The sequence below is a fragment of the Maylandia zebra genome, linkage group LG22, assembly GCF_041146795.1.
Source record: "Maylandia zebra isolate NMK-2024a linkage group LG22, Mzebra_GT3a, whole genome shotgun sequence".
In the NCBI taxonomy this organism is placed as follows: Eukaryota; Metazoa; Chordata; class Actinopteri; order Cichliformes; family Cichlidae; genus Maylandia; species Maylandia zebra.
The window spans coordinates 21,614,915-21,642,157 of NC_135187.1; the positions used below are offsets into that span (position 1 = coordinate 21,614,915).

Consider the following 27,243-nt stretch of genomic DNA (forward strand, 5'->3'; position numbering starts at 1 on the left):
TCAACAGTAGAAAGGTTAAATCCAGGCGAACTCGTGCCCCGGCACGTTGCACAGTCGAACACGGAACAAAGCTAATATTTGTGCTGTGATATTTGTCTTCACTTGTATTTCTTAACTTTCTATGCCAAGATTCACAGCAGAGATCCAAACCAAGTGTCTGATGTAGCCTTCTGATTTGCCTGTGTTCATATTCTGTAGAGGGAACATTGTTAGGATGACTGAAGGACCAGGACCCGAGTGGCCTAATTCTAAAAATATACCAGTGAGGATTACGTCGGAGAAAAGGTCTTTGCTTTTATTGATCTTATACTTAGTCTTACTCTCTCTTATCTTTCAGATCGACCTTGCATAATCCTGTATTTGTATGATGATGGCAGTAAACTGTAAAACAGAACAGAGTGACACAAACAAACAAAGAGAAACCAAACTAGAAAGGAGCACCGCATTTGTGGGCACACAGAGGAAGCTGCAAAACAAGACAGCCTGTTCTCGGCCTCTATTGGAAGGCGGCCACAGAAAGCCAATGGACTGCGTCTATTATGGCGACTTACAAACAGCAAAGTTTCCTAAAACGAGCTGTGGAAAAAGAGAAGGGAGACTTTAAGAGGGCGGTAACAAATGGGAGCTGTTTACAGACTGTAAACAGTTTCATTTCTGTTCACCGACTGTTCAAATGAACAACAAAGTGCAGAAGCATGAAGTGGATCTGAAGAAACGATACACTGAGAGGTGACAGGAGTTTATTTTTTTAATTTCTACATTCACTGGTCCTCTTAGTGGTGAACCACAGACTCAGTGCAGGGACACTTGGCCTTTGAGTGACACTTATAGAGTAAAAGGTGAAAACTGCACATCTATGAATTCAAGGGAAAACATCACATAAAGGTTAAAAGATTTTCTCAACATTAAGTTCCCAAGACAAACTTAAAACTAAATGGATTGAATATAAAAGTATGTCTGGCAGCTAATGGCTTACATCTTACATAAGGTCCTCTCTCATCTGTTTGTGTTGTTCCTACGTGCCTCCAATACTGACTGTATCATGTCAGGCACAGATAACAGGGTGAAGACTTACAGTGTGTTACAAAACAGGGAGCTAAAGTACAACTTCCTGCAGAAATTGTACTTCCCATTAAACTTCACACATACTTTAACACTTTAAAATCACTGTAAAGGGAACATTCGCAACTATTTTTCACCCATCTGACCAGGCATGATAAATTTCTCCACTCATTCCTCTGCATGACTCGACTTTTCAAACTCCTTTCAGCTCGCATAAAGACACGAGGTACATAATTAGTGACACTGAAAATCCTCCAACACACACAAATGTGGCATCGCAGCAAAAATAATTTCACATTTGCTGTTGTTCACAAAGAAACGCTGAAAGCTGTGTGAACGAAGCAGCGCTGCATATTATAGCTGATCGTTGGAAACAGACTTTGCTCCCTTTGTGTTTATGCGGCAGTCAGCGAACGCGCCCCCGTTCCGCTCAAAGACACAAACACTTCAGTCGGCTGTGGCTGGCCTTTTTTAAAAACAAAAAACAAAAGCGTTTAACCTAATGCACAAACACAAAATACTTGTGATTTTAATAAACCAAACGTCTGGATTGTGAATGATACTAATGTTACATAAACACAAAGAGGACTTTTTTTCTGAGCGTAATCACTGAGGTAAAAAGGAGATTATTAATTGTTCCATTCCCATTAGCAGCACATTTTGTGGGGTGAGCTTATGTTACGTGACGGCTGGTCTGAAATCAGATTCAGGTTTAGGTTTGTTACTGCTTTCTTCATACCAACAATAAACTTTTGTTTTTTCCGCCCTCCCTCAGGGAGAGAGAAGAGTCCGCGACAAAAATCCAAGTCCAGCAACACGCTGAAAGCTTTTTGGTTCCTCCGACATGTGCTCTCTTCTTCTTAATTTTCCTCATTCTCCTTCCTCAGTCTGACATCACCCACTCGTCTCATACCTGCCGAGCTTCTTTGGATCCTTGCTGGGCATGCACCAGTCATCGGCCTCTGTGGTGGACTGGTAATGCCGCAGGGCCGACTTGTTGAAAACAGGAAGTCTCTCCACAGACTCTGAAGACAGGGCCTAGTGATAGAGCATGGAGGGGAACGCATTACTGGAGTCTAACCACACCCCCGCCCACCCTGCTCTCCTGCCGAGGTCCATGTGTGTCTAATTAGAACTCAGTAGCCTGTTTAAACGACATCCCTCGATCTCCAGAATGTAACCTTGTAAATTATACTAACAACATTTCTGTATTAAATAGTTACTCTGCATCTGCCTCCACTCAGCCTATCCAGTACGTCCGGCTAACAGCATGCAAGTTTGTGAACTCTGCACCAACTTGGCCTTCAACGTTATTTTTTGACATTATGTGTTAAGGTGAAGCTGTTCTCACCTTCAAGTATATGACCGCTGATGTGCCATAACCCTCCATTGAGTAGAGCTGCAGGTCTCCCTGGAAATACTTGGCGTACAGGCGGGAAATGGGCAGGCCATAGCCGAAACCAGCCTGAATAAAGGTCGGGAAAGCAGAAACATAACAAGGTTACACTGTCTTTATAGATTAATCTAAAACTACTCCAACATTTAAAAAAATAGCAGAGTCTCTCATGGTTAGAGTTTAAACCAGTGAACCACTGCTGACTGCATTTCACGGTGTAATAAGCTCATTTGCAGCCATGTTTGTTTGTGTAAGTGGTTAAAACAGGGTGAATTAGACTCAGGTTTACTCCTAATGTCAGGTTTAAAGGCAACACCTTTTTTTCTTCTAAATATTGCTTAACACAAAGACACTGCAAATATTAAAAAACACCAGAATAATCATAAAAGCACCTCCAAAACAAAGAAAAACTAAGAACAATCCAGAATTTTGAAAATTATATTTAAAAAACTCTCATAAAAGCTTGTCAATAAAGGGAATTTTTACTCTATTTTACCCCTTGAAAGCATACTGGGAGTGACCCTTTTCTAAACTGAGTGGTTTCTGTGATATTTCAGGCCTGTTTGCAGAACCAAATGACAGGGTTTGCCACAAACGTTAGTGAGGGTGGTCTCTGCCTCTGCAGCTATTCTTGGAAAAAACCCAGTCGTTAAACAGTCTTTATTGATTTGTGCTGTCATTAAGGTTTCAGAACCTATCATTAAAGGTACAGGCAAGGTCATCAAATGTTGTCTTTAGCAGAGATTTAACAGACAAAAAAGTTTCCATTATAAGTTACTGGACGTTTGTAGCCTTCCACAGTTGTGCAGGTCTAACATCACAGGCCCAGTCACCTTTGTTGTCTAGCTGAGACCCAGCAGAGCTCCATTCACCCACATTGAAGTCCACAATTTGAACGATAAAGACACAATTTTTTGTAGTTTTGCCTCTGTGCACCACCACAGTGCAGTTTAAATTAAATTATCGAGATGTCATTGATGTGCAGACTTTCATTCACTGCGGTTCACCGAAGAAATTTGCATTAACTGGTTAGGAATTACAGTCATTTTCATACATAGTATTGCATTATAAGAGGCCTAAATTAAGTGGATAAAGCTGTTTAATTTTAAACATAAGAAATGCTTTTAAAACTCCTCTGTAGTCAATGACAGCCTGAAGTCTTGAAGCCATGAACATCACTAAATGCTGTGTTTCCTTCCCTGAGATCTGCCAGGACCTTATTGCTGCTGTTTTCAGTTGCTTGTTTTTTGCTTTTTGGTCTCTCTGCCTTCAGTTTTTGACTTCACTAATTATAAAGCTTGCTCTGCTGGACTGAGATCAGGTGACTGACTTGGCCATTGAAGAATATCCCATTTCTTTGGCCTGAGAAACTCTTTGGTTGCTTTTTGCAGTCACTTCATCAATAAATGCTAGTGACCCAGTTACACTGGCGGCCACAGATTCCTATGTTATGACATCCCTTCCACCATGTCTGACAGATAATATGCTATACTTCGGAATATGAGTGGTCTCTCCCTCTCCATACACGTCATGTTGATCTTGGTTTCATCTGTCCAAAGATTTGTTTAAAACAACTGAGAAGGCCTTTTTTTAATAGATATTTTCTGGCAAAATCTAATGTGGTCTTTCTGTTCTTGAGTTTAAACACCAGTTTGCACCTTGTTGTAAACCCTGAGTATTTCAATTCAATTCAATTTTATTTATATAGTGCCAAAGCACAACAAAAAAGTCGCCTCAAGGCAATATCATGAAGATATGTTAATTGTAGACTTTAATGTGTATAAAAATGTGTATAATTTCATTCTAAAATTGTTGTTAACCTCCATTAATTAAAGCTGAAAGTCTACACTTCAATCACATCCTGACTGTTTGATTTTTAAATCCGCAGTTTTGATGTACACAGGCAAAACTGCAAAAATTTTGTCACTGTTCAAAACCTATGGACTTAACTATATTTGGAAAATGACAGTGGGACAAGGATAGAGCTTTGATGAACACCACAATTTGAACAGGCAAAAACTGGCCACAGTACAGGTTCTGTTTCAGTGGCAGAAACAGAGGTAAGGTATTTTTTTAGTTTGTTTAATGGAAAACAAGAATGTTGTACTCTTAAATATACATTTATTAGTGTTTAATTGCATCTTCCAATAAATTGTTGGATTCTTAGACTTAGAACGAATCCATTAAACATACATAGAAGAAAGCACCAGTTTTTGATGCCACCATGTTCCCCCACCATCTTGAATACAGTGGCCAAGATGGAGAACACCTTTCCAACTAATCACATTTGATGTATGTGGCTAGAGACTGAATAAATTTCCACCTCAGCCTCTTCCTCCTTACTTCCGGCACCACTTCCTGAACTGAAGTCAGGGCTCTAAACACACAAACATGTGCATAAACATGCTCATTTATTCCAGATATTGTTGCAGCTACTTACTGTCAGCACATTATTAGACATGTAGCCCTCCTGTCTCCAGACAGCAGACAATGTTATAACAGCTGATTTATAGCTGATTATAATCTCATATTATGACAGCAAATGTTAGGCTTGAGTGTCCTAAAAATCTCACTTTTCCTCAGATAATCAGTTTGATTAAATTCTCACATTGAGTTTATTTGCTAAATCTAACAATGTTAGATCCACTTCAAGAAACGTTTCACTGATGCTGGCTAATAGCAGCTAACAGAGGATGATAGCTGCTAACAGAGACTAACAGCAGCTAACTGAGATTAACATAATAAATCGCAGTACTCACAAAAAAGGTCAAGATATCCTGAAAAACTCATTGAGTTTTGTGGGAATTTATAGGGCATCTTCAGAATAAATAGCCAGGGACACCGAGCATACTGACAGCTGAGCTAAACAGCAGACTAACAGCCTGCATCACTTGCTGCAAATGAACAGCAGTCAGAGTTCCTACAATAGCCACCATAGCTTCAACCCCACCACCTTCAACTTTAGGAGGAGGGGCAGTGCTACTGAGTTCTAGTAGTAAGATTTGCACCTTTAAGGACAAAAAAAAGCCTAAAAGCAAGTGTGACAGTGTTAGTCTCACCAGAGGGGCATTACGACCATTGTCTACGCGGACTGGACTGGGAGCTGTGGAGTACATGTAGCTGAAGAGACGTTCAATCTTCCTTAGAGGGACTCCGCCTCCTCTGTCAGACATCTAAAAATAAAACACAAGCATTCTGCATTTACAAGAGTTCTCTTAGTGTTTTGCCTGTGAACTCTTTATCATTTAAACATAATCTAAGAGTGTGGTACTTTGCGTATCAAGTCTGCAGGTTAGTTGTATTTATGGTATACACCCAGAGCAGACTTAGAACAAAGTACAACACGTACAAGTGCTGCCTGGAGCTTAAATGTTCCAGCCTATCATAACGCATGGTGTCCTCATTTACCTTGATAGTGAGATCCTCAGTGCCCAGTGAAACACGAACTTTGATCAAGGGCAACGTCGTGCTCGTCTCGTGCATCTCTACTGTAGCTCTCATGGCATTCTGACAGAGAACACAGAGTCAGAAAAACAAGTGAGGAGACCCATGAGGAACAGCATTAAATGTCCTGTTTTTAATAGTGCGTGTTTAATACTGTACCTTGAAGAGCTCAAAGAGCATATGGTAGAGATGTGATGGCACATATACAATTTGGATGGGCTGGCCAGGGATTTTGGCTGTGAAACATTTCAAAACATTGACCACAAGAAAACCCAAAAAACACTTTTTAAATGTATTATAACAGTCACAGATATTTAACCATTAGGGTCTTATTAAAAGGCGTGCAGCTGGTCTCTTGAATCTCTTCCTTGATAGATTAAACTCTATTTGATCAACTCTCACCATACCATGTAACAGAACAGGTGTATCTATATCATCTATATATTTAAAGAGCAGTTTCTTTTTCTGTTAAACGGCATACAGCTATCTTTACTATGTAGATATGAATGTTATGGTTCAAGTTTGGGAACCTCTAGTGTCGAGGTTTTGGCAGAGCCAGCAGACAGGTAACAGATATCTTCAGTATAAAACTAACAAAGATTATGTTCAGGAGAACAGCAGGGGCTTGTTCCGGTTCAAAGGGCTTCACGTCTATCCAAAAACTTTGGCACCTTGAGAGTTCATTCTATCAATTCTTGGTATGTCCACTCTGAGTTAAATACATGCATAAGTAGAAGAATAAAGCCAACAACGACGGTGCTTCGGTATCAGGATTTGCAACAAGTAATGAGCAGAGCCTTTCTTATCCAAATTGTGACTCTGTGCCGCAGAGTTAGAAAAACTGAGACTACAGATTTTATTCTGAGCTGAATATAACCCTGTGAAATAACTCCTGTCTCCGTCCTTATATATTAATGACAGAATGATTGTAAAGGTGAAGCTAAAGGTGTCTACAAGTCTCAATAAATCGCTGCAACTTTTTCTCATTTTCCTAGCAAAATATAAAGAAATGATGGATGGCTCAAGACTTTTACACAGCACATTTTGACTATCTGCAGTCTGCATTCAAAAGTCCACAACAATCCTAAAGTCATTACACTCAAATGTACTCACAAATATTTACCTAATCAGCAGGTATTTTTTCCATCATTTGGCCCGAGTACGCCAAGTCAAATGATTGTTCATCCTAAGGCTTGCTACAGATTTGTTCATTTAAACATGGATTACAACAGTAACATGCAAGCAATGCTTTAGCACCTTCATGGAGTCACAGTGTTGTAAAGATGTGACCTGCTGATTTTATTCTGAGCTGATAATAAATCTGCAAGGTCCAGTGATCCCTGTTTCTACGCTCATGACAGCTTGATTATAAAACTGTCAAACATGCGTAAACAGCAAACATGCAACTGGGATTTCAGTGTTTGTGAAGATGTAAACTTCTGCAAGTGACCACATTCTTATACATGTTCTAGTATCAGCCGTACATTTGAGGAACTGAGTGTCAAAAGGCGACTTCAGCTGCAGCAGAAGGGGAGGAGTCAAAGATAAGAAAACTTGCCAGTGATCGTGATTGGTTAACAAAGCCTGTCACCCTGGTAACTGACTTAGAGTAACTTTCAGTTAGTTCTGTTTCTGGAACAGGAAACCCAGCAAAACTTTCCTCTCACAGATGGCAACGAGCAGAAAATCCAAGCAGCGCTACATCCTGAATTATAAAGTAAACCTTATTTTTTTAAAACACTTACAATTGACTTCTGTGATCTTCATATCTGGAGAGGTCAGGTAGTACTGCTCACACAGCATCTTCGAGGTTTCGTAAGCATCTGCAAAGTGAATCAAAACGTGACGTTCTCGGCGTCAGAAACTGTTACCACAACAAAAAAAAACCCAGACCTGCACATCCTGAAATAACAAGGGTATAGAAGTCCTCGCTCTTGTTCTCACAGTGATCATATGTGCACACGCACTATAACAACACAACACCGCTTACACACACTATGTGTGTTGACTCAAAACATCAGAGGTCAAAAGGTCACGAAGCTGTATGTACAGATGAGTGGTGGAAAACAGATAACACACAGCGTGCATGGGCGTGAGTGTGTGTGCATAGCTATGAGAAACATCATTATTTACCTTTTATTACTTCCACAACGTCACAGGTGGGGTCAATGCTGCCAATATGCTTGGGATGGGCCGGATTTACACTGCCGTCAAATATCAATGCTAAAGTAGACATATTTAAAAAAAATATATATATATGAGAGGCTCATCTGTGATACATACACAGTATACATGCTTGTTCAGCTGGAAATAAAGCCAGACTCATTAAATAGTCAGAGTGACAGCAGTGCTACACCGCTGTAAAACTGTTGTTATCAGGTTGGGCCTTGATTATGCCATACTGGTTAAAGATGTAGTAGCCAACACTAGTAGTGGAAGTCCATAATCAGCACATTGTAATTCAGGTTTTCCTCCCCTTTGCAAAAGCAGGGTCTGAATCTTTTTCTGCTACTGCAGCTTTTTAAAAAATGCTCTTAAAAATACACGAGAACACAACTTGGTGCTGAATCAGCTCATCAAGTGTAACTTAAAGCTTTTGGTTTTACTTCCACTTAACCTTCTTTTTTATTTTAGTTCTTTTTGTCTTAACTTCTAGTGATGTATACTAGCCTGGCTAAATAAGTACTGCCAGCTTCCTTGGAAATTTAGATCTCTAACAGAGCTTCAGCTGTAAAAGCTGATTCCCTTTGATTTGTTTAGCACTGACCAACAATACAGAATGTAAAGGAAGTCAATGGGCTCAATAGTATTTCTTATGGTGTTGTCAACACCTATAGTATGTCTGGTATGAATCTTTATGACTTTTTACCTGTGATCTGATTTAATTTGCACACAATAACAGTTAACTCCAATGAAACGGGAACGTGTCACTACAAATTACAAGACAACATTCAGTCTGCTTATTGGAGCAACTGAAATAAACACAGAAGGAAGATTTCTGTGCTCTGGACTATCGGAGAACACTGAGAATTTACGTTCATTTCACAGCTAGCTGCTTGCCTGTACAGACCTTTGCAAATGTATTGTACCTTGCTGCATCCCAGAATGCAAAGCTTACATGGCTACAGGAAGTTTTTTAGCTCACATTCACACCATAAATGAAATGTACTGCTGTTCATTAGGAACCAGACTGAGACCAGCACCTGAGTGCGATTACCGTGTTCACACCAGACTAAACCTGGCAGGTGTGAAAACACCCTTAAACCTCATTTATTTCACTTTTATTTAAATGAAAACTTCAGAGGGCTCCTTTAATGACATGAACTGTGAATGATAACAACTGTGCGGATTAACTCACAGTTAATCACAGGTAACTATACTGACTGTGCTGGTTCATTAGCATGCGTGTGGAGATGCGGCTCATGTAGAAGCGGTCCAGGAAGTACTGAACGTTCTGGTTGGTGACGGGGTCCACGCCGAAAGCCTCCTTGTACTCCACCACCCCCTGAGCCATGGTGGGCACCACGTTGTTATGCCGGTTCCTGATGTTTACTAGAGTCTGTGTAAAGCTGGAGACAACAACATGATAAATGCATGAATATGTGAAGGGACACGATGATTGTGAGAGTTACTGCACATCAGCATAGACAGCACATCACATAGGTTAGCCATATAAGAAATCAGCTGTAGAAGTGAGCTATTATAAATGCAGTTAGTAACTTTAAGGAACTGCTTTGAGTGAAGCAATTTCAAAAAGATGGCACCTGACAAAAAGTCAAAGCAAACATCAGACGGTGAATGCACTGAATGAATAAACCAGGTAAACAACTTGTGATTAAACGTCCACTGTCCCACTTTTTCTTGCACAATGATGCCTTGGTTTTAGTTTTCAAATTCCAATGCATTCATTTTGCTCCTCCCTTAAAATCCAGTTCACTCCCTGCCAGACCGGGGTATATTTAGTTCAGCTCGAGCAGATATGACAAAAATGAGACGTCATATCTGCTCGATGCAATGCGGGGTATTTGTGATTTCATGTGAGCATGAATAACGGAACCGTATCAGGGATTCAGACAACTGCACTACTGATTAATTAACGTGTCATTACACAGATGTTGAATTAGCATTGGCCATCACTCGCCTAATAAATAATTTGATTTGTAACACACACAAAAAGCCTGGCAGAGACATTTGTTTACAGTTAGTACACATATAGTGAATAGTTTCTGCATACGACTTACTTTTTCAGGACATCCTTATCGTCTGGATCTTTTTCTAAAAAGTCTATGAGCTCCAACAAACTCTGAGAATACCTGATGGACACAAAAGAATAGATTTTTAAAGCAGCACAGTTTAATTTATCACAAATCAAAAGGGCAAGAAAGGCAATATATATTGAAAAAGAAGCATGTGAAAGAAGCTACTCTGGGCAGAATTTTGCTGTAGCTGTTGGAATATGACATAACAACATCCTCTCTTTAAATAAAAGATGATTGTTGTTGGTCTAGACCAGTGAATGAGGAAGTGCTGAGCTCATCTAGTCATGCTCTCTTGCGCCGCCTCACTGCACAAAAACTGGGTGAAAGGTAACCAGCAGTGTAGCTTCAACTCAACACACTGAGCGTGTCCCTCAAATGACCTTCCCGGCCCTCCACACTCTGCAAACAGACATCCTGTAATAGATGTTTTATGCAACTTTCCCCCAAATGCCAAAGCCTCAAGTGTCTTGACTCGTCAACACCAATAACAAACAACAGATCGATGATTTTTGCAAGCAAAGCTCAGTGGAAAAAGGACGTTACTGTCCATGAGGTACATGGCCAAATATAGTTGCTGCTGTGACTTCTATTTAAGAGTGGGGTTGTTGCCTGGGCTTGATAAGTTATACATCATCAACATGGTTAGTGTACCATTTGCAGTGTGTGATGCTGCTTTGGTGGAAAAGCAAACTGCTATTTTAGTTTTTGAGAAAAGCTGGCTGAGCTCTTCAATCATGCAAACAAACAAGGCTGACTAGCCAAAATCTGTAGTGTTTGCTTTGTGATGCATACAGTAAAATCTAGAGGCAGAACACACGACAGTAAAACTCCAGTAAATGGGGCCTTTTCCACTACAGGAACCAGTGCATTCCCACCACAAGGACTAGAGCTTTCTATAAGTTCAGGAACTCTAGAGGGCTAAACATGCCAAAGTGGTAACAAAGCACTTTATTTTAGCCACCATGTGAATGAAGGACATTTACAGAAGGAAGTGAACCACACCTGGCCCAACCTCTTTAGACTAGGAACAAACGTTTCAGCTGCTTTGGTCAGAGACATAGCTACAGTATGATAACAATAAACAATAAAGAGATCACAGCTGTTCTTCTCACAGTCAACGTTCTAAAAAAACAACATGGTTATGAGTTCTCCTACACCTTGAAATCGGAGTATGCACATGGGTTCATGCGATAAGTAGCATGCATTCCTCAAAAGTCAAAAACAGGTGCTGCTTCCTCACAGAGCACCGCTGAAGCGAGACCAGGCATATGCATTAATAATTAAGTCATAAAGCCCCATTGGGACAACACAACCATGTGAAACAGGGACTGGCTGTCTTATCTAATCCAGAACAGATCATAAAACATGTTCCCAGATCAGGTGCCAAGCGAGTGCACAGAAATCCTCTGGCTGAGAAAAGAAGAGATTTGGTGCACATCTAAAGTTAACAGTCACACAACCTAAGGTGCAGATTAGCAAAACTACAGGATGGCTGCGTGTGTGAAGACACTGTAGATATGCAGATGCTGTAATGTGTGGGAAGTAATATTATGAGGTGATAAGCAGAGGGCATGAGTGAACTGCATGCTTTGAATGACCAGTTGAACAGTGCAGGAATCTGGGATTCATAAATATGATTTTTGTTGCTGTGCATCTGAATTTCTTACCAGCTGGTGAGGAGCCTCAGTGATGGAGTGCCGAGGAGTTTGTCAGGGAGGAAATCAATTTCCTTCATGATGTTGGCCAATCTGACAGGAAGCTCCTGGCGGAGGAACACAAAGGAGGTCTTCTCACATGCATTGGCCGAGCCTGCAGTCACATGACAGCCAACATCAGGGAGAAGAAGAAGAAAAAACACTGAGCAAGCACAAAAACATGACCTCTGTGTCATCTTTGTGGGCATATGCTTCCTTCGGGCAGTTTGTTTCGCACCTGAACTGAACTCTGACCTACGATTAAAATCTGGAAGTGTACCACTACCACAGACACACATACAAACACAAAAATAAATAAATAAATAAAATAAAAACAACAACAATTTGCTCTAGTTCACTTACCAAAGTCGATGAACTGCTTCATAGACAGGGGAGATGGAGAAAACTTAGAAAACCTATCCACTTGTTTCGGTATCCCAGCCACAAAGTTGTTTTTCAGCAAAAACTGAGCGAACTTCATTTTTCCCCTCTCCCCTTTGCAGACCCCAACTCAGAAACAAACAGTCCTTTCTCTCTTCAGCACGGCCCAGTTTGACGACTCTCAGCTAGCTCGGTGTCATACCTCTGAAGAGCTTCGAGGAAACTATGGGTTCCCCGGTGTTTCTGTTCTCTAGCAGCGTCTTTGCATTTTACAGGCTGCTTTGTGCCCCTCAAATTCAACTTCTGTGCTGTGCTACGTGTGTTGACTGTAGACGGGGAAAGGAGGGGGGGGGGGGGGGGGGGGGGGGGGGGTGCAGAGATTGACATCAGAAACAACCAATCAGAACCCGTGTTGTCCTCACTTTGGGTGGAGTCATTTTAGCATCGAGGGATGCTAAACGTGCTCTACGCGCATCCCCTACCGACGAAGTCTCTGAATTACTTATCTGATTTAAACTTTTTTTTATCCTTAGAGTAAAAAAACCGACTGATTACGTACATATATATGGATGAAACCCTCAAATATCCAAACCACAAATTAAATCCTCTTTATTTGTTAAAGTTATGCGTCCGAAATGCTGAATAATTCCTGTTCACCTTTTAGATCTAGCCGTTTAAAACGCACTTCTCAATCTTGACCACACGATGGCGGCGTTCGCAGTTGTGGTCAAATAAGGTGGGATTTCAACCCCTCTTCCTTCTCAGCATCATCCTGCTCGCTCTTCCTAGGGATGTATCGGCGTGCCGTGCACCTGTTCCATCTGTTTTAACCCATTTTGTCAGTAACCACACGAAAAGGCTTAACCGACCTCTTCGGTGGTACCACGGCGGCTTTGATACGGTGCCATTTGGACAGCGGTGGAGGATGTGTTGATTTGTCTTTCCCGAGGTGCAGCAGTGAGACAGCATCTTTGCCGGTGACACTTCGTTATCACAACGAGTGGACGAGGAGGTACGAGTGAAACAATAACACTATTCGCTGTACGGTTGTTTTCGGTAAATTAGGCCCCTTTTGTGTTGTTAAATGTCATTGTAACGCTGATGACAAGGCCTTAAAGGCGTCGACGTTTGTATAAATGCTGTCACATTTGCAATTAGCTAGCAGCGAATGCCTTAATGGCGATAGCCGTCAATGGAGCACAGTAAATTTTGCTTTTCTTCCTGTTGCATATGTAGTTGTGTTTTTTATCTTTTCTGTTATGACTCTGTATGTGTCAGCTCTGTTGTGCTAATGTGTAAGAAGATAACACGACCTACACAGCGGCAGATAGGCTTAATTGTGTGCTTAACACTCAGGTTTGGTGATAGTTTTGAACCTCTGCCTATACACTCACAAACCATTTCATTAGGTACAGCTTCCTAATACCACGTTTGACCCAATTTTGCCTTCAGAGCTAGCTTAATTCTTTATGACATACATTCAGTAAGAGATTCAGAGATTTTGATCCATATAGATATGATAGCATTTCACATTTCCTGCACATCCATAATGGGAATCTCATGTTCCGCCACATCCCAAAGATGCTCTATTGGGTTGGGATCTGGTGATTGTGGAGGGGATTTGAGTACAGTGAACTCATTGTTATTTTCAACAAAGCAGTTTGAGATGATTTGAGGTTTGTGCCTCGCCATGTTATCCTGCAGGGAGCAGCCATCAAAAAGCTGATCATGCCCATCATAAAAGAATGGGCAAGGACAGCAACAATACACCAGCACACTAAATGATGATCAGCTGGTAGTAAGGGGCCCAAAGTATGCTAAAAAATATCTCGAACACTATTGCGCCACCATTGTCAGCCTGAACTGTTGATACGAGGCAGGATGGATCTATAGTTTCATGTTGTTTAACCCAAAGTCTGATCCTACAATCCGAACGTCACAGCAAAAATCAAAATTTGTCAGACCAGGTAACAATGCTTTGTTCAACTTTGATCTTAGCTGACTGGAGCGCCACCTTGGTGTGGTCTGCTGCCGGTGTGGTCATCAACAAGGCACTTTCTCCCTGAGAACTGCTGCCCACTGGATATTTTTTCAGAAAGTTTTCTGTAAACCCCAGAGATGGTTTTGTGGGAAAATCCCAATAGATCAGCAGTTTCTGAAATACTGAGTCCAGCCCGTCTGGCATCAGTTACTATGCCCTGTTCAAACTGTCTTAAATTGCCTTTTTCCCCTATTCTGATGCTCAGTTTGAAATGCAGAGGGTCATTTTGACCATGTCTGAATGAAACTGAACTGATGGTATGTAATTGGCTGATTAGATATTTGTGTTGATGAGCAGCTGAGCAGATGTACCTAATAAATTGGCCAATCACTTATATATTGTTGCTACCACGTGCAACAGCTAATACAGGCATCAAATTAGCAGCCTGTAGCAGGCTCATAGTTCGATGAGCTCAACCAGTAGATCACATGGTGCAGCTCTAAGGGATGAGTTAAACTAAATGAAAGAATTAGAACAGGAGAGCATAATTATACAAAGGTTTTAAGAAAGCTTTGTTTTGTTAAGCCCTTTAGAACTGCACACATGGATGCCCCCATTGGTTTGACTTGGCATAGGTGGGTGGGGCAAGCATCAAATAGGAAGTTGATCCTGAAAAGCATAGGCTGAGTTAATTTACACAAGGCAAAGCTGGTTTTTCTCAAAAGGTAAGAAAATTGTTACAGGAAGTATGCTTTAAATTCCATTGAGAGCTATAGAAATGTGATGTACTACTGCAACAAAACAGCACTCTGAATGTGGTAATAATGTGGTTTATATCTTTGAAATTAAGCCCATTCACTCAGCTGTGTTTGGGTAAAGAATAATGAAAAAATTAAATAAATCCATTTTCAACCTTGTAATAGAGAACCACTGTGTATGTTCTCTGTACTTCACTCTGCCAGGATTGCTCTCTTCTCAGTATTGACCCACTTATCCCAGACACCTGGAGCTTCTACAGCTCTGACTGGGCCACTTCCCAGGTGGCATCCACTAGTAGCGTAAGGTGGGTTCTTTGAAGAGCCCCACTTGGCTCAGTAAGGGTGGCAGCTGTTCCATGACACAAGAAATATATATAAAATATATGTATTTTATATTCATATTTGGTTATGCTAACCGATATTGTTTTGGCTTTCAAATCAAAAATCCAGTTTTGAACTTAAAAATACGTCAAAACTTTTTTTTTTATTCATTGTCTCATACAGATTTATAGCTGCCACACAGGAGATTTTCTAAATCAATGCTTAATAGAATCATATGTAGTTCATTCTTGTTTGGTCATCTTACTTTAAGCCCCACAGGACACCATGTCGGACAAAAGCGACCTAAAAGCTGAGCTCGAGCGCAAGAAGCAGCGCCTTGCCCAGATCAGGGAGGAGAAGAAGAGGAAGGAGGAGGAGAGGAAGAAGAAAGAGGTAAGGAAAAAAGTGAGTAAATTCCCACCATCGTCACTCATTTTGTATGTTTTCCTTTTTTGTGTGCGGTTGACTGATTTTTTTGTCAGGCTGTGACACACGAACAGCATCTATGCATGTGCACAAGGTCGGTGTTTTAAGTATGGATCAAAATGTGCATGCAGCTGCATGTCTTAATCTATGATGTTAGAGCAGTGAAGCTGTTCTTTGAGTTATGATGGATAAACTGGTGTTTTTTGTTTTTTTACTTATCCGGAGCAGACAGAAAGCCAGCAGAAGACAGAAGCGACCCCAGAAGATTCAGATTTAGATCGCAAGCGTAGGGAGACTGAGGCCCTGCTGCAGAGTATTGGGATCTCACCAGAGCCTCCACTAGGTATGCAGTATTGTAATAAATGAATACTAAAATGTTCTTTGACTCCTTTCACTGAAATGTTTACTAGAACACTTACACCAGAGAATAGCTTTTTTGTTCAAAAACTACACTAACCTTCATTATTACAGCCAAAAACCCTCCATGCATCAGGCTAAGATGCACACAATCACCAGCTATGTGTTTAATTTGTTGTCTCCCTTTGATTATCTCTGTTCTGAAATTTGGTAGAAATAATTGATCAGAAGTAATCAAACAATTTCTATTGGACCCATTTGAGTTTACAAATGAGTGTTGCTTTTATGATAAATCTTCAAATATCAGAGCAGGTTAAATCCTCAGGGTCACTTGAAATGAGCTTTTGGAAGATCACTGTTCTCTAGTGGTCTGAAATTGTAATAACACCCCCTACACCTCAAAACTGGGTCACTTCCAGTGCTTATTATAAGCTTAGGTTATTTATAACGTGTCTTCAAAAGCTGCTGAACATAAATAGATAATAATGAGTGATAGTCTTTTTGTTTTAGATCTTTTTTTTTTTTATTTGTCAATGACATGCAGCTTATAATGTAAATTTTTTAATTATTTTTCAGTCCCGACTCCTGTGTCCCCCTCCAAATCAGTAAGCACACCCAGTGAGACAGGGAGCCAGGACTCGGCCGATGGAGGAGCAGCAGGCAGGTGGGCCAAAATCAAACACTGTATGCCGAGCTGTAATTCCAGAAGCCTTAGTTCATCTCATTTGTTCAAATCAATACATTTCTAAGGGTCAACACAAATTCATCAAACATTTTTCACCGTCTCATATCAAACAAAAATTACATTTTAAGCACACGGCTCAAAAAAATTAAAGGAACTCTTTTTAATCAGAGTCAGTTAAACTTGTGGGATATTGATTGTGTCAGTTAAGTAGCGGAGGGGGGTGTTAACCAGTTTCTGTTGCTTTGGTGTTCATGAAATGAACAACAGGTGCACTAGAGGGGCAACAATGAGACATCTCCCAAAACAGGAAAGGTTTTACAGGTGGAGGCCACAGGTGTTTTTGTCCCTCCTCATCTTTTGTTTTTTCACTAGTTTTGCATTTGCCTAGGGTCAGTGTCATTACTGGTAGGGTGAGGTGATACCTGGAGGTTGCACAAGTAGTCCAACCTCTCCAGAATGGCACATCAATACGTGCATTGCCAGAAGATTTGCTATGTGTCCCAACACAGTCTTGAGAGCATGAAGGAGATTCCAGGAGTCAGGCAGTTACTCTATAGCGCTGCACAGTGTCGTATGAAGTCCTTAAACCATCAGCAGGACCAGTATCTGCCCCTTTGTGCAAATTGGAATAGGATGAGGACTGCCAGCAGGCCACTGGTGTGAATGTCAGCCATGCATGCAAGCACGCTGGAGCTATACACACAACTGAGAAGCATTTTAAGTTACTGCGGTGATGGACTAGCCTGCCACATCATTTTTCACTTTGAGTTTTGAGCGTTTATCATTTTCATTTCCATCAAATGAAATGGCATCCTTTGGTTTCTAACATTACTCAGTCCATATCATTATAAATATCCAGCGTAATTTTTCCCCAATCTGAGATCTGATGTGCTTTAAAAGTGTTCCTTTAATTCTTTTCAACCAGTGCATTTGCGTGGGAGACACTTGAAAACCGTGACAGAAGTTTTTATCCTCACATGTCTGGTTCTCTTTGAGAACTAGACAACAAATTGTATAGTTGTGCACCGATGTAGGGCTTCTTGAAGACTTAACATCTTAAAAGGATAATAATTTTAAAAGGCTTTTGGCTGTGGGTGTTTATGGTTCATATGACATATTTTCTTTCTTTCCTTGTGAATGGCTCAACAGGTTTAGGTAAGGATGAATGTTCCTAGTGGTGAGGTTAGGATTTGAATTTGGTGTCTTTCATTTGTCATGGCATCCAGTGCTTTGATGACCACTTTACAGCTTTTCCTTTCATGTCTTTCCTGTAGAATAAATCCAGATATAAGCTGTTGAAAGCACGAACCATAGTGGAAAACCTTTAGAAAGCAGCCACAGTGAGCCAATAAAACTAGCTCTTGTATGAAGCAATGGACATGAACCATATGTTTGTCTCAAAGTGGCTCATTTGAGCGTAAGTGACAAAATATAAGCATTTCCCCTTCCACAGGCTGCAATCACAGCGCTCGTTCATCATACATGCTCAGGCTACTGCAGGATTTACTTTTACGCCTGTTCATTCATTACTCACCCAGACACGTGCTGGAGCTCTCTGAGTTCTGCACATGGCGGCTCTGGTGAATGCTGTTGAGACACGAGTGGTCATCAAGCGCTTTCCATTGCTTTTTAACGACAGCTGACTGTGAGGATGATGTGTGAGTGATGCCTTCAGGGGTCATTAGTGATGTGATGTTCTGGTACAGCCAGGGGTGGAATTGGGGCTACAGAACATGCAAAAGTTTGTATTAGACAGAAATTGCCTTATGTAGGATTTTTCATCTCTTTTTAGCTTTTACAAATTGGATTTTACAAATTGGTGAGTTAGTGTTAATTCCTGGAATGATTTGTTTTTCTTTTTTTCTTTCTTTCTTTTTGTTTTTACCCCCAAATCCACCCTGAATGATGGCATGCCATTTTGAGCTCTCCATTTGTGGCTGTGTATGTGTGTGTCCCTTCTTAGGTCAGGTTTCTCTAAAAACAAGTCCCAAGCACAGACCTCAAGGTAAGCATTTTCATGTTAAACACAGGAATCCCCCTCACCCCCTACCCCCTTACCCCAACCCCCAACACCCTCTCACCTCTCTTTGGCTGAGGTTACCCTCATAGGGAGATTAAACCCACAGTGTTGTCAGTTGTCTTATTTTTGTGTCCTCAATGTGATTTATAGGATCAAAACAGTGCAGTGCCCCAGCTTCTCTGTTCAGCTTTCCTCCACTCTTTGCTGGTGTTCTCATCTGAAGCTTACCTGTCTCCTCTAATACTGGGGTGAAAGATTTCTGCTCTCATGAGCTGAACCACAGAAGTCATTTCAGTCTTCAGAGAATTGCCAGTGCTGCTTAAAGTGTCATCCCCGTTACTGTAAAACAGCCGGCCTGTCAGGCTAAAGAAATGCCTTGCCACTCTCACCTGGCGCTTTGTAGCGCAAGCTGAATGTTAACGGGTGTGCTCGCTGTCCCTGAAGGTATCATCAAGAAGTGTAGTGAAGGCTGGAAGCATTATCCTTTTATGGCTGCCAGAGCTCAGCCAAGCTGCCACAGAACTCCTCGGGTTTCTGCAGCAACTTTTTCACTCTTAAATCCCCAAAACCAATCTCAGCATTGAGCTCAGGGATGTATTCAATATTGATGATGTATAGAAAGTACACTGTCATCATGTATGCAAACCACAGCAATTTTCACACCCTTATTTTTTCCATTAAATTATGTGCTCTGTGTGTGTGTGTGTGTGTGTGTGTGTGTGTGTTACATGATTTCCATGTATTGTTTGGCACTAATTTGAATGTGAAACACTGAATTTTTCCTAAATATGTTTAGAATAACTGCACAGTGGGCGAGGATAGGTATGAAAAAAACTACAGGAGAGCAGCCCTTTAGTTTTAAATAAAAACACCATGTGAGCCTGAACTTCGACATACCCAGAATACCTTTCTGTTATCTAGATTCACTTACCGTCACATTTTCGATCAGGATAAAAGGTCAAATGCCCCTGGTTATCAACTTGCTATGTTAACCCAGAGTTTCCGCTGCACGCTTACATGAAAGGAGTGACCGCATCTGACCAATCACAAACATGCATAAATGTACTGTCATGGATTTTATAAACAAAAACCCTGCACAATTAGAAAAGTATGACGATGTTAAACACATAATGCAGACTGAAAGTAACACAGCTGCTACAGATAAAGAAACATTGTGGGGGAGTCTGTTTGGAAATGCACTGTACTGCGGTTTAGTATTAAAAGCATTGTATGAATGTGTGGGTGCTTTAAGTGCTCAATAAGCCTGGAGGAGAGCTGTTTTATGAATAAAGTTGAGCCTTTTTGAATCCAGGAAAGAAAGCCAGCAAAAATACAGACTCTACCATTAAGACATGAAAGGATTTAGTTGTTACAATCAAATATTTCATTAAATGTTTAAAAGACAGTTTTTTCAGCTGTAACCTCGGTGATGTTTAACAGTAAAGAATGAATCTAAAAACAGAATTCAAACATTAGTCTACCTGTAAATTTGATAGGTCAGTAAGTAAAAATAAATTCCCTGATTTAGGATCATAATGCTTACAGAACAATAACATTGTTAAAATTGTTTGCAGCCAACAAGAAAAAAAAATCAAAAAATAAAATTGTGTCTAAGAATCTCTGTTGATCACTGATGACTTCAGATGTTTTTAGAAAAACTTCATTAGACTTTACTGCTGAGAGAACTTCTCATAATGGTGACGCTGTTTCCTTGAGAGCTGATTGGTCAGTGGGCGGTGATTTCATAGCTGTTGATCTCTAATTTAGACCATAACCAACTCTGGAGCAGGTTAGATTTGCAGCAGGGATTTACCCCAGGAAGAAGTGAACCGTGTTTGCAGTATTGAACCCCCAGAATTAAACCTGAAGTTACCTGGATGAGACCACTGCTTTGTAGTACAGGCTTCTAGTCAGTCATGCTACAGATGTATATTCACTCGACACATATATGTTTGTTTTAGCTGGATGTAGTGTACATAGAAATATTTCTGCAGTCACTAGGACATCAAATAGCTTTTCCACTGATATAAATCAATCTTTTTCTTCCACAACGACTTGTAAGCAGAGATCTTTAAAATAACAGAGCACATTGATGTTTAATGAAATATAATATATCTGCCTCATCTCCTTTATCTGTTTAAATTATTTCCAGTGCCATTTTTGCATGAAAATCAATGGGAGTTCCTGTGATAGGCTATTATAAGTGGTGTCAGTGCATAAGATTGTGCGCACATTCATGTGCTAATGTCTGTTTGTGCACGACACGTGTGTTTTAGTGTTTTTGTATTTGTTATAAGGTGTTTGTTTGTAAACATGCATGTCCTCTCTTGCCCTCCCCCTCCCCCTGTTGGTGACATCAGGACACTGCAGTGGGACACAGACCCCTCTGTGCTGCAGCTGCAGGCTGATTCTGAGCTCGGGTACAGCTTTTTCCTCTCCTCTTGTTCACTATTAAAACATTCACCTGCAAAACATCCTATTTTGACTGCATGTCATACTGAAAAACCTCTCGACTTTAAGTAATAAAATATTTAATGGTTTAATGTAATTTGTTACTTGAAACTTTGGCGTTTGAAATGAAAAATGATGCCCTGTTTGATCGACAGCTTGGATTTATCCACAGTAGATCAGGAGCTAATGAGAATGTCTTCTCTGCCATCCAGGCGCAGGATGCAGAGATTGGGGGCCTCTAAGATCACACAAGTAGACTTCCTACCCAAAGAGGTCGTCTCTTACAGCAAGGAGACTCAGACACCCACCTGCACCCTGTCTGAAGGTGAATATTTATGTGTGTTTGTGTGTGTATGTGTTCACAAGTGAGCATTTTTAGAGCCTTTTTGGATGCTAAAGGAGAAATACAGTGATTGCTGTTTTTGAATGTGACAACGATTTAGTTACCCAGGTCTAAGCCTGCAAAGCATGGAGCTTATAGATGTTACAAAGGGAGAAGACAGATCATGCTTTGGACTTCTCGTTATATGTGGAAACAGGCTGATATAATTCACCCAAGATTACTTGATAGATGAGGGGCAATTGCAGTGTGTATATTATATGGCATACAAATGCATATCTGCATGGCACTGTTGAAATAATACGTGCTTCTTACGTTTATTCATTAAAGTTTAATATTCCTGATCAGGAAAGCTGTAAGTCCAGTGTGCTTTAGCTTGGAGGAAATTGGTGCAAAAGTGTGTTTTTGTGCATTTAATGGGTGTGAGTTCTACATGTGAAGAACGTGAAGGTATGTGTGCATACCTGTGAAAATGTATACATGTAAGTGGGAGCTGGCGTGCTGAGTTGCAGCTACTAAACAGATCCATGTGGTTAAAATGTAGCTTTATTAGTGCAGTGTGGATTTTGTGGAACATCGATGGGTGCAAGCGAACGACTTATAGATTTGAGTTCATTCTAATGGAGAAGGAATTGAATTGAGATTAGGGTTGAGGACAGTTTGAGTTTTTGCATAATTTCACTTGGGTTTTGTGTTTTAAAAATGAAGATTTCCCATTAGGACATTACAAATGCACACAAATACTTGTGTAGCCACAACTTTAGAGGATAGTACAGCGTCTTACTATAATATCCTGGAGATAGGTTTAATCATAACCACTACATGTCGTCATCTTAAAATGTAGGGATTTATATGAGGACTTGCTTTCTCATAAGGAAAACAGATTTAAGTCCCCCACAATGTGAGTAATACCTGGTACACACACGCACACACACAGCCTGGCACACATGCACACAACTCCTATCATCTTCTCTATCTTCCTTCTTCTTGTTGCCAAGACAGCTGGCATCCATGTGACTGTGAAGGGGTTGTACTTCCTGCTTCCTGTCATTATAATAGATGGTCTGGTGTGGATTCCACTGCCCCCACCCTCCACCAGCAACAACCATCTTGCACATACACACGTCTGTACCGATCAGCATCCAAATGGCCTGCTTCAACCCCTACTCCACCCACCCACCCCCATTTCCTTGACAGACCCAGGAATAGATCATTTATTCAACAAGTGCACACATATGTGTGCTGGGAGACATCTACTCACACACACATACACATGTGCCTACAAGTATACTTAATGGAATTTATCGTGGTCATGTTTGCTCGCGCATACAAGGTCTCGACAAACAAACGTGCAACTGCTGTAAAATGTGCAAGACAGATATGGTAGTTAAAGAGATAAGGACTCGGCAATTAAGCAGGCAAACAAATAAACACGCAGCAGTTACTATATGCAGGTCAAGTAGTCTGTGTACACATAAACAAATAGTCGCAGTGTGACTGGTTAGCGCCCGCAGCAGTACAATATGTCTGTCCATTTAGGTTTGTTTGTTTTCAGCTTCCAAGAGCATGCTCAGGAGGTCTCTTTGTGTGTTTGTGTGTGCACGCATATGAACATCTGGGAACCAGAGCAGAGCTGTGTTGGTCTGCGGGGAGGTGACCTTGGCCTCAGGAGACCCTTCCTTTGCAGACTGCCACAAAGCTTGTGTGTCTATAGAAAGGGGGGAAAGAGGGTAGATGGTAACACCTGCCTGCATTTCTGCCTGTGTGTTTATTCAGGCTTGTTCCTTTCTGTTGATTACCTAACCCGGATAGTTAAGCTGCGATTTCAAATTTCAGTAAAAATGTTACATGGTTTATTTTCAATAAAAGTCTGTTGAACCTAAAAGTGTGACATTTAAGGCTTCTTGCACCCTCAAGAAGTAAATATAAAAAAAGGCATCACTGATCCTCAAAGAAGTTGTGTGTCCAGTACATAGAAATGTGTGTTTGTGTTAAATCTGCTTCAAGGAATTCGAGCAATGATCTCAGCTTGTAGCCCTTGGTGTTCTCGTGCAGCTGCACTAGCAAATATTCACTATTTCTACTGTCCAAAGGCCTGTTTGTATTGAGTGGATCAGGATTGATATTGCTGGGGTCTTCCTGTGGTAACAGGCTGCTCACTGTATTCATATTTCCTTAGTAATCTTTGAGTTACTCACATTCTTAGTTTTAAGTTCTTCTGAAGTTAAATAGTTTCTTCTCTGTTCTTGAAGTCTGATGTGACTATGGTGGCATCCCCATAGATCCTGAGTCTTTCAGCAGTAATTCTGACTAATGACACATGTCTTGTCAGAACCATCTGATTGAGTCAGTGCGAGGATTAGTATTAAACGTATTAATTTGATAATTCCTTTTCTTTTGTGAATTTACTATTTGATTCATAAAAGCAAGAGGTGTCGTCACATTAAAACTATAACACTGATCTTTTTTGTTTTTATGTTTTTTGCCCGAGTGCGTTATTGTAATTGCTTTAAATAATTGACAGATGAGTCAGGAAGTTTCTCATGGCGTCTTTTCCTCGAACTCCTGACCCCTCGTGCTCTCTTATCTGTCCTTGTGCCCAGAGTGGCTGGCTATGCGCGTTTGTGTGGGTGTGACGTGAGCGTGTGTCGAAGCCCGAGTGCAGTTTCATGAAATTGGATTTGATCTGACGTTGCGTGCAGCTTGTACACAGGAGTTTGTGTTAAAGTGCCCATGTAGTTTGTGTGTGTGACTCTCATTTAAACCAGTTAATTTTAAGGCTTTTCATTTCCGAGACCAATTTGCGTCTACGTAATTGTAATGCGTCGCTCCCTGTGAATGTTATTTTCCCATTGGCTGCTCACTGATCTGGTCTGTACCGAGTGCCCATTGTGCCAGGCAATCGGATTAGCCCCAGTCACGATTGGTTCCAGCTATTTGCTGCTTTTCTAATGCGTATGAATGGACACGCTTGTTGTGACGGATAGATGCTTTGTTTAAGGTCATAGCAGAGAAATAAACCAAGGTCTACTGTGGTGTGTGTGATAGTAGACTGGCCTACTAAGGTCAAACAAAGTACTCGGTTCAGTTATGTCTGTGTTGTAAGACCAATAATTTTCTATATATTTAACATGAACTGTAAAACAAAGCAAAAGAAAAGAACTGCGGTAAAAGAAAATGAACACTAAACTGCTGTTCTTATTTACACATGCATAACATATCCATGTATAAATAAAAATGTCAAGGGACAAGCATGGCAAACCAAATCTTCACACTCGGATACATTTTGTATTTATCAATTCAAACGATATAACAAACCAAACACTGCATAGTTTACAAAATCTTTTAGATCAAAAATTCCAAATTGGTCTCCGACCTTGTCACGTTTTTTCCTTTCACCTTAAGTGCACATATAATTCTTTCTAGTGGAAGGTTACAACATTTGGTCCATGAGTTTTTCCCCCCAAACTGAGGCTTATTATCGATTGTATTTTTTTATTACTAGTACACGCCCATGTTACAGTATTTTCTGGTCCGTTTGTGCTGTTGGAAAACTGATATATTTAATTACATTGATTAAAAGAAATTGGAGCGAATGAAAAATATTGATGTTGCTTACATAAAAAAAGAGACAAATATGGTTGTGATTGTATGTTTCCATGCAGCAAAATGCATTTTCATCTAAAACAAGAGTGCACTGTGATCAACCAGACAGTGCGCACTCCCATTAAATGTACTGAATTTCTTTTTAATATATGCCAATAAAAGAGGATTTTTTTAAATTTACCTTTCATCATGTTACAAATTTACACGCATGTGTTTACCTATTCATGTCCCTTTTAATTGCTTGGTTGGAAGTTGAGAAAAGCCCACTCGCCTGTAGTCGCTTGTAGTTTCCAAACGTAATTCACTTTCTCTGGTCTCTAGTCCCCACATTCTTCCATTGTGGATGCTTCAGATGTACCTGTGTGCCAAGTTTGGTTATCCTGATTGTGTAGGAGGAGTTTGTGGGCAAGTTAAAAGAGTTTGTGAAGTGGCTGCAGCACAGATTGTAATATATAAGCTCAGAGAGGATGTTAATGGGTGCAAGGCCTAAAGTAAGACATTAACTGGAAATTAAGATACCCATAATTCTTCACCTTCTTTGAGATGCAGCACTTCCAATCTCCTCAAGTCTAACCGAAAAAAGGAAAGAGAAGCGAAAAGGTGAGATTTCACATAGGTGTAGTAAACTCTGGACACCCTTTCTGTCACCCTCTTTCGCTTTTCCCCTTCATCCCTTCTCCGGACCAGCCAACACCGCTCTGTAATGAACAAAGCAAATGCCAGTACTTTGACAGCCACACTTAAGTCCGCTGAACCCAATCTGGGGATAGCTATCACTACGTGTATGTGCTTACTTGAGATCTTGGCAAGATAAGGAAAGGTCAAAGCGATTGAAGGCATTTTGCGCATGCGGATGTGCACGTATACAAGCGCGCAGGTTTGCATGAGAGTAGTGTGAGCCTTACACCCAGTTTGTAGTAAATTGGCTTTGCTCAGTGGAGCCTTAAAAGACCCATAATAGGTCACAGTGGAAAAGCAGAGCGAAAGAGAGAGAGAGTGAAAAAAGGTGAAGAGAAATTCATGGCCACTAGCAAATAAGCAGGAATAGAAGAGACACAGAAATGGAGGCGAAGCGGCAGGGGCCGTCGAGGGACGACGAAGCACTTCTGACATTAAAGCAGTAATTGTTTGCAGTGAACCAGAAGCAGACCCTCAGAAATACAACTCTTTGAGTATTTGTGTATAATTTGATATTGCAACTTTGGAAAACCCCCTTCTCAGGGTTACAAGTTCATGGGGTCAAGAGTGTACATAATCTTAATGTTTACACGCCCGTATGGAAAAAAACTAGGGGTACACAAGTCTCTCTCTCTCCCGCCTCTGTAATATTTTCTGGCCCATTAGCTCTCAGGCTCTGTACAGCTTGAGTGTATAACTGGTCAGAAATTTACTCCTCAGGTCCATTTGGTGGGCCGGTAATGGCTTTTAATTGCAAGAGAAACCTCATGTCCAGACACTAATGTGAAAATACTGAGTGTGCGTGTGTGTGCTGTTTTGGGTTTTTTTTGTTTTTTCCACACAAGCATTCAGACTCATAAATGTAAACACAGCATACACTGGAATAAACAAACAAAAAACAGACAGCCACAAAATGCACACATACGAACGCCACGCATGCACACATGTCACTCGAGCTCCACATAATCCCGTAATAGAGCAGTTAAGAAACCAAACTCCAAATTTATTAAATGATCCTGACCACTGGCAGCACACTGGTCCAATTAGAGTGTTTACTTTGGTGTGTGTGTTTTTTTCCCACAAACTCCTAAATGTATTAAATATGGTTCAACAGGTCCTGAACTTTAGATATTTATCAACAGTATTACAACAGATGTCTTTTGGGATTTTATCCAGTCCAATCCTGGATTTTAAATCGGCCGAATTACTGGAATCCAGCTCTGACACTTATTACTATAAGAGTTGAAGAGTTTATTGCGGTCGTTTATTGAAGTTCTTGCATTACACACATGACGGAGACACACTAGTATGGGACTGGTTTTTATTTATTTATGTATTTATTCGGTGTGGGTCCAGAGTTGGTATGTGTTACTGCTGAACTTTG

The 27,243-nt window shown here is 40.7% G+C and overlaps 2 protein-coding genes across 17 annotated transcripts in view; one reads left to right on the top strand and one right to left on the bottom strand.

The window, feature by feature from the left end:
* Nucleotides 1-723: 723 nt before the first annotated feature.
* pdk4 (pyruvate dehydrogenase kinase, isozyme 4) lies at nucleotides 724-12,580 on the bottom strand. 2 transcript variants are annotated; one of them, XM_004547910.2, is made up of 11 exons: nucleotides 12,219-12,580; nucleotides 11,829-11,970; nucleotides 10,144-10,215; nucleotides 9,287-9,471; nucleotides 8,036-8,125; nucleotides 7,648-7,725; nucleotides 6,062-6,138; nucleotides 5,867-5,965; nucleotides 5,518-5,631; nucleotides 2,414-2,527; nucleotides 724-2,100 (listed from the first exon to the last, which is right to left on the bottom strand). In XM_004547910.2, the coding sequence occupies exons 1-11, from the start codon at nucleotides 12,334-12,336 to the stop codon at nucleotides 1,957-1,959; spliced, it is 1,233 nt and encodes a 410-aa protein (XP_004547967.1). In that variant the 5' UTR covers nucleotides 12,337-12,580; the 3' UTR covers nucleotides 724-1,956. The 2 variants fall into 2 exon arrangements, with proteins under 2 accessions (XP_004547967.1, XP_012773766.1); XM_012918312.2 differs by lacking the exons at nucleotides 724-2,100; nucleotides 2,414-2,527; nucleotides 5,518-5,631; ... (1 more) ...; nucleotides 6,062-6,138; nucleotides 7,648-7,725 and having other exon boundaries at nucleotides 9,261-9,471.
* Nucleotides 12,581-12,733: 153 nt separating this feature from the next.
* Nucleotides 12,734-27,243, top strand: part of dync1i1a (dynein cytoplasmic 1 intermediate chain 1a) — a 66,037-nt gene continuing 51,527 nt past the window's right edge. For 2 of the 15 annotated variants that reach the window (XR_013095352.1, XM_076879488.1), the window contains exons 1-9: nucleotides 12,736-13,248; nucleotides 15,180-15,280; nucleotides 15,568-15,701; nucleotides 15,948-16,065; nucleotides 16,656-16,743; nucleotides 18,557-18,583; nucleotides 18,728-18,769; nucleotides 21,145-21,204; nucleotides 21,448-21,560. Coding sequence is in view for 14 of the 15 variants with exons in the window: in XM_076879488.1 (XP_076735603.1) it covers nucleotides 15,582-15,701; nucleotides 15,948-16,065; nucleotides 16,656-16,743; nucleotides 18,557-18,583; nucleotides 18,728-18,769; nucleotides 21,145-21,204; nucleotides 21,448-21,560 (568 nt within the window). In the remaining variant the exon portion in view is untranslated. Of the gene's footprint in view, nucleotides 13,249-15,179; nucleotides 15,281-15,567; nucleotides 15,702-15,947; nucleotides 16,066-16,655; nucleotides 16,744-18,556; nucleotides 18,584-18,727; nucleotides 18,770-21,144; nucleotides 21,205-21,447; nucleotides 21,561-27,243 lie in introns of all 15 variants that reach the window. The other 13 variants (XM_076879494.1, XM_076879495.1, XM_076879490.1 and 10 more) reach the window with 13 other exon arrangements.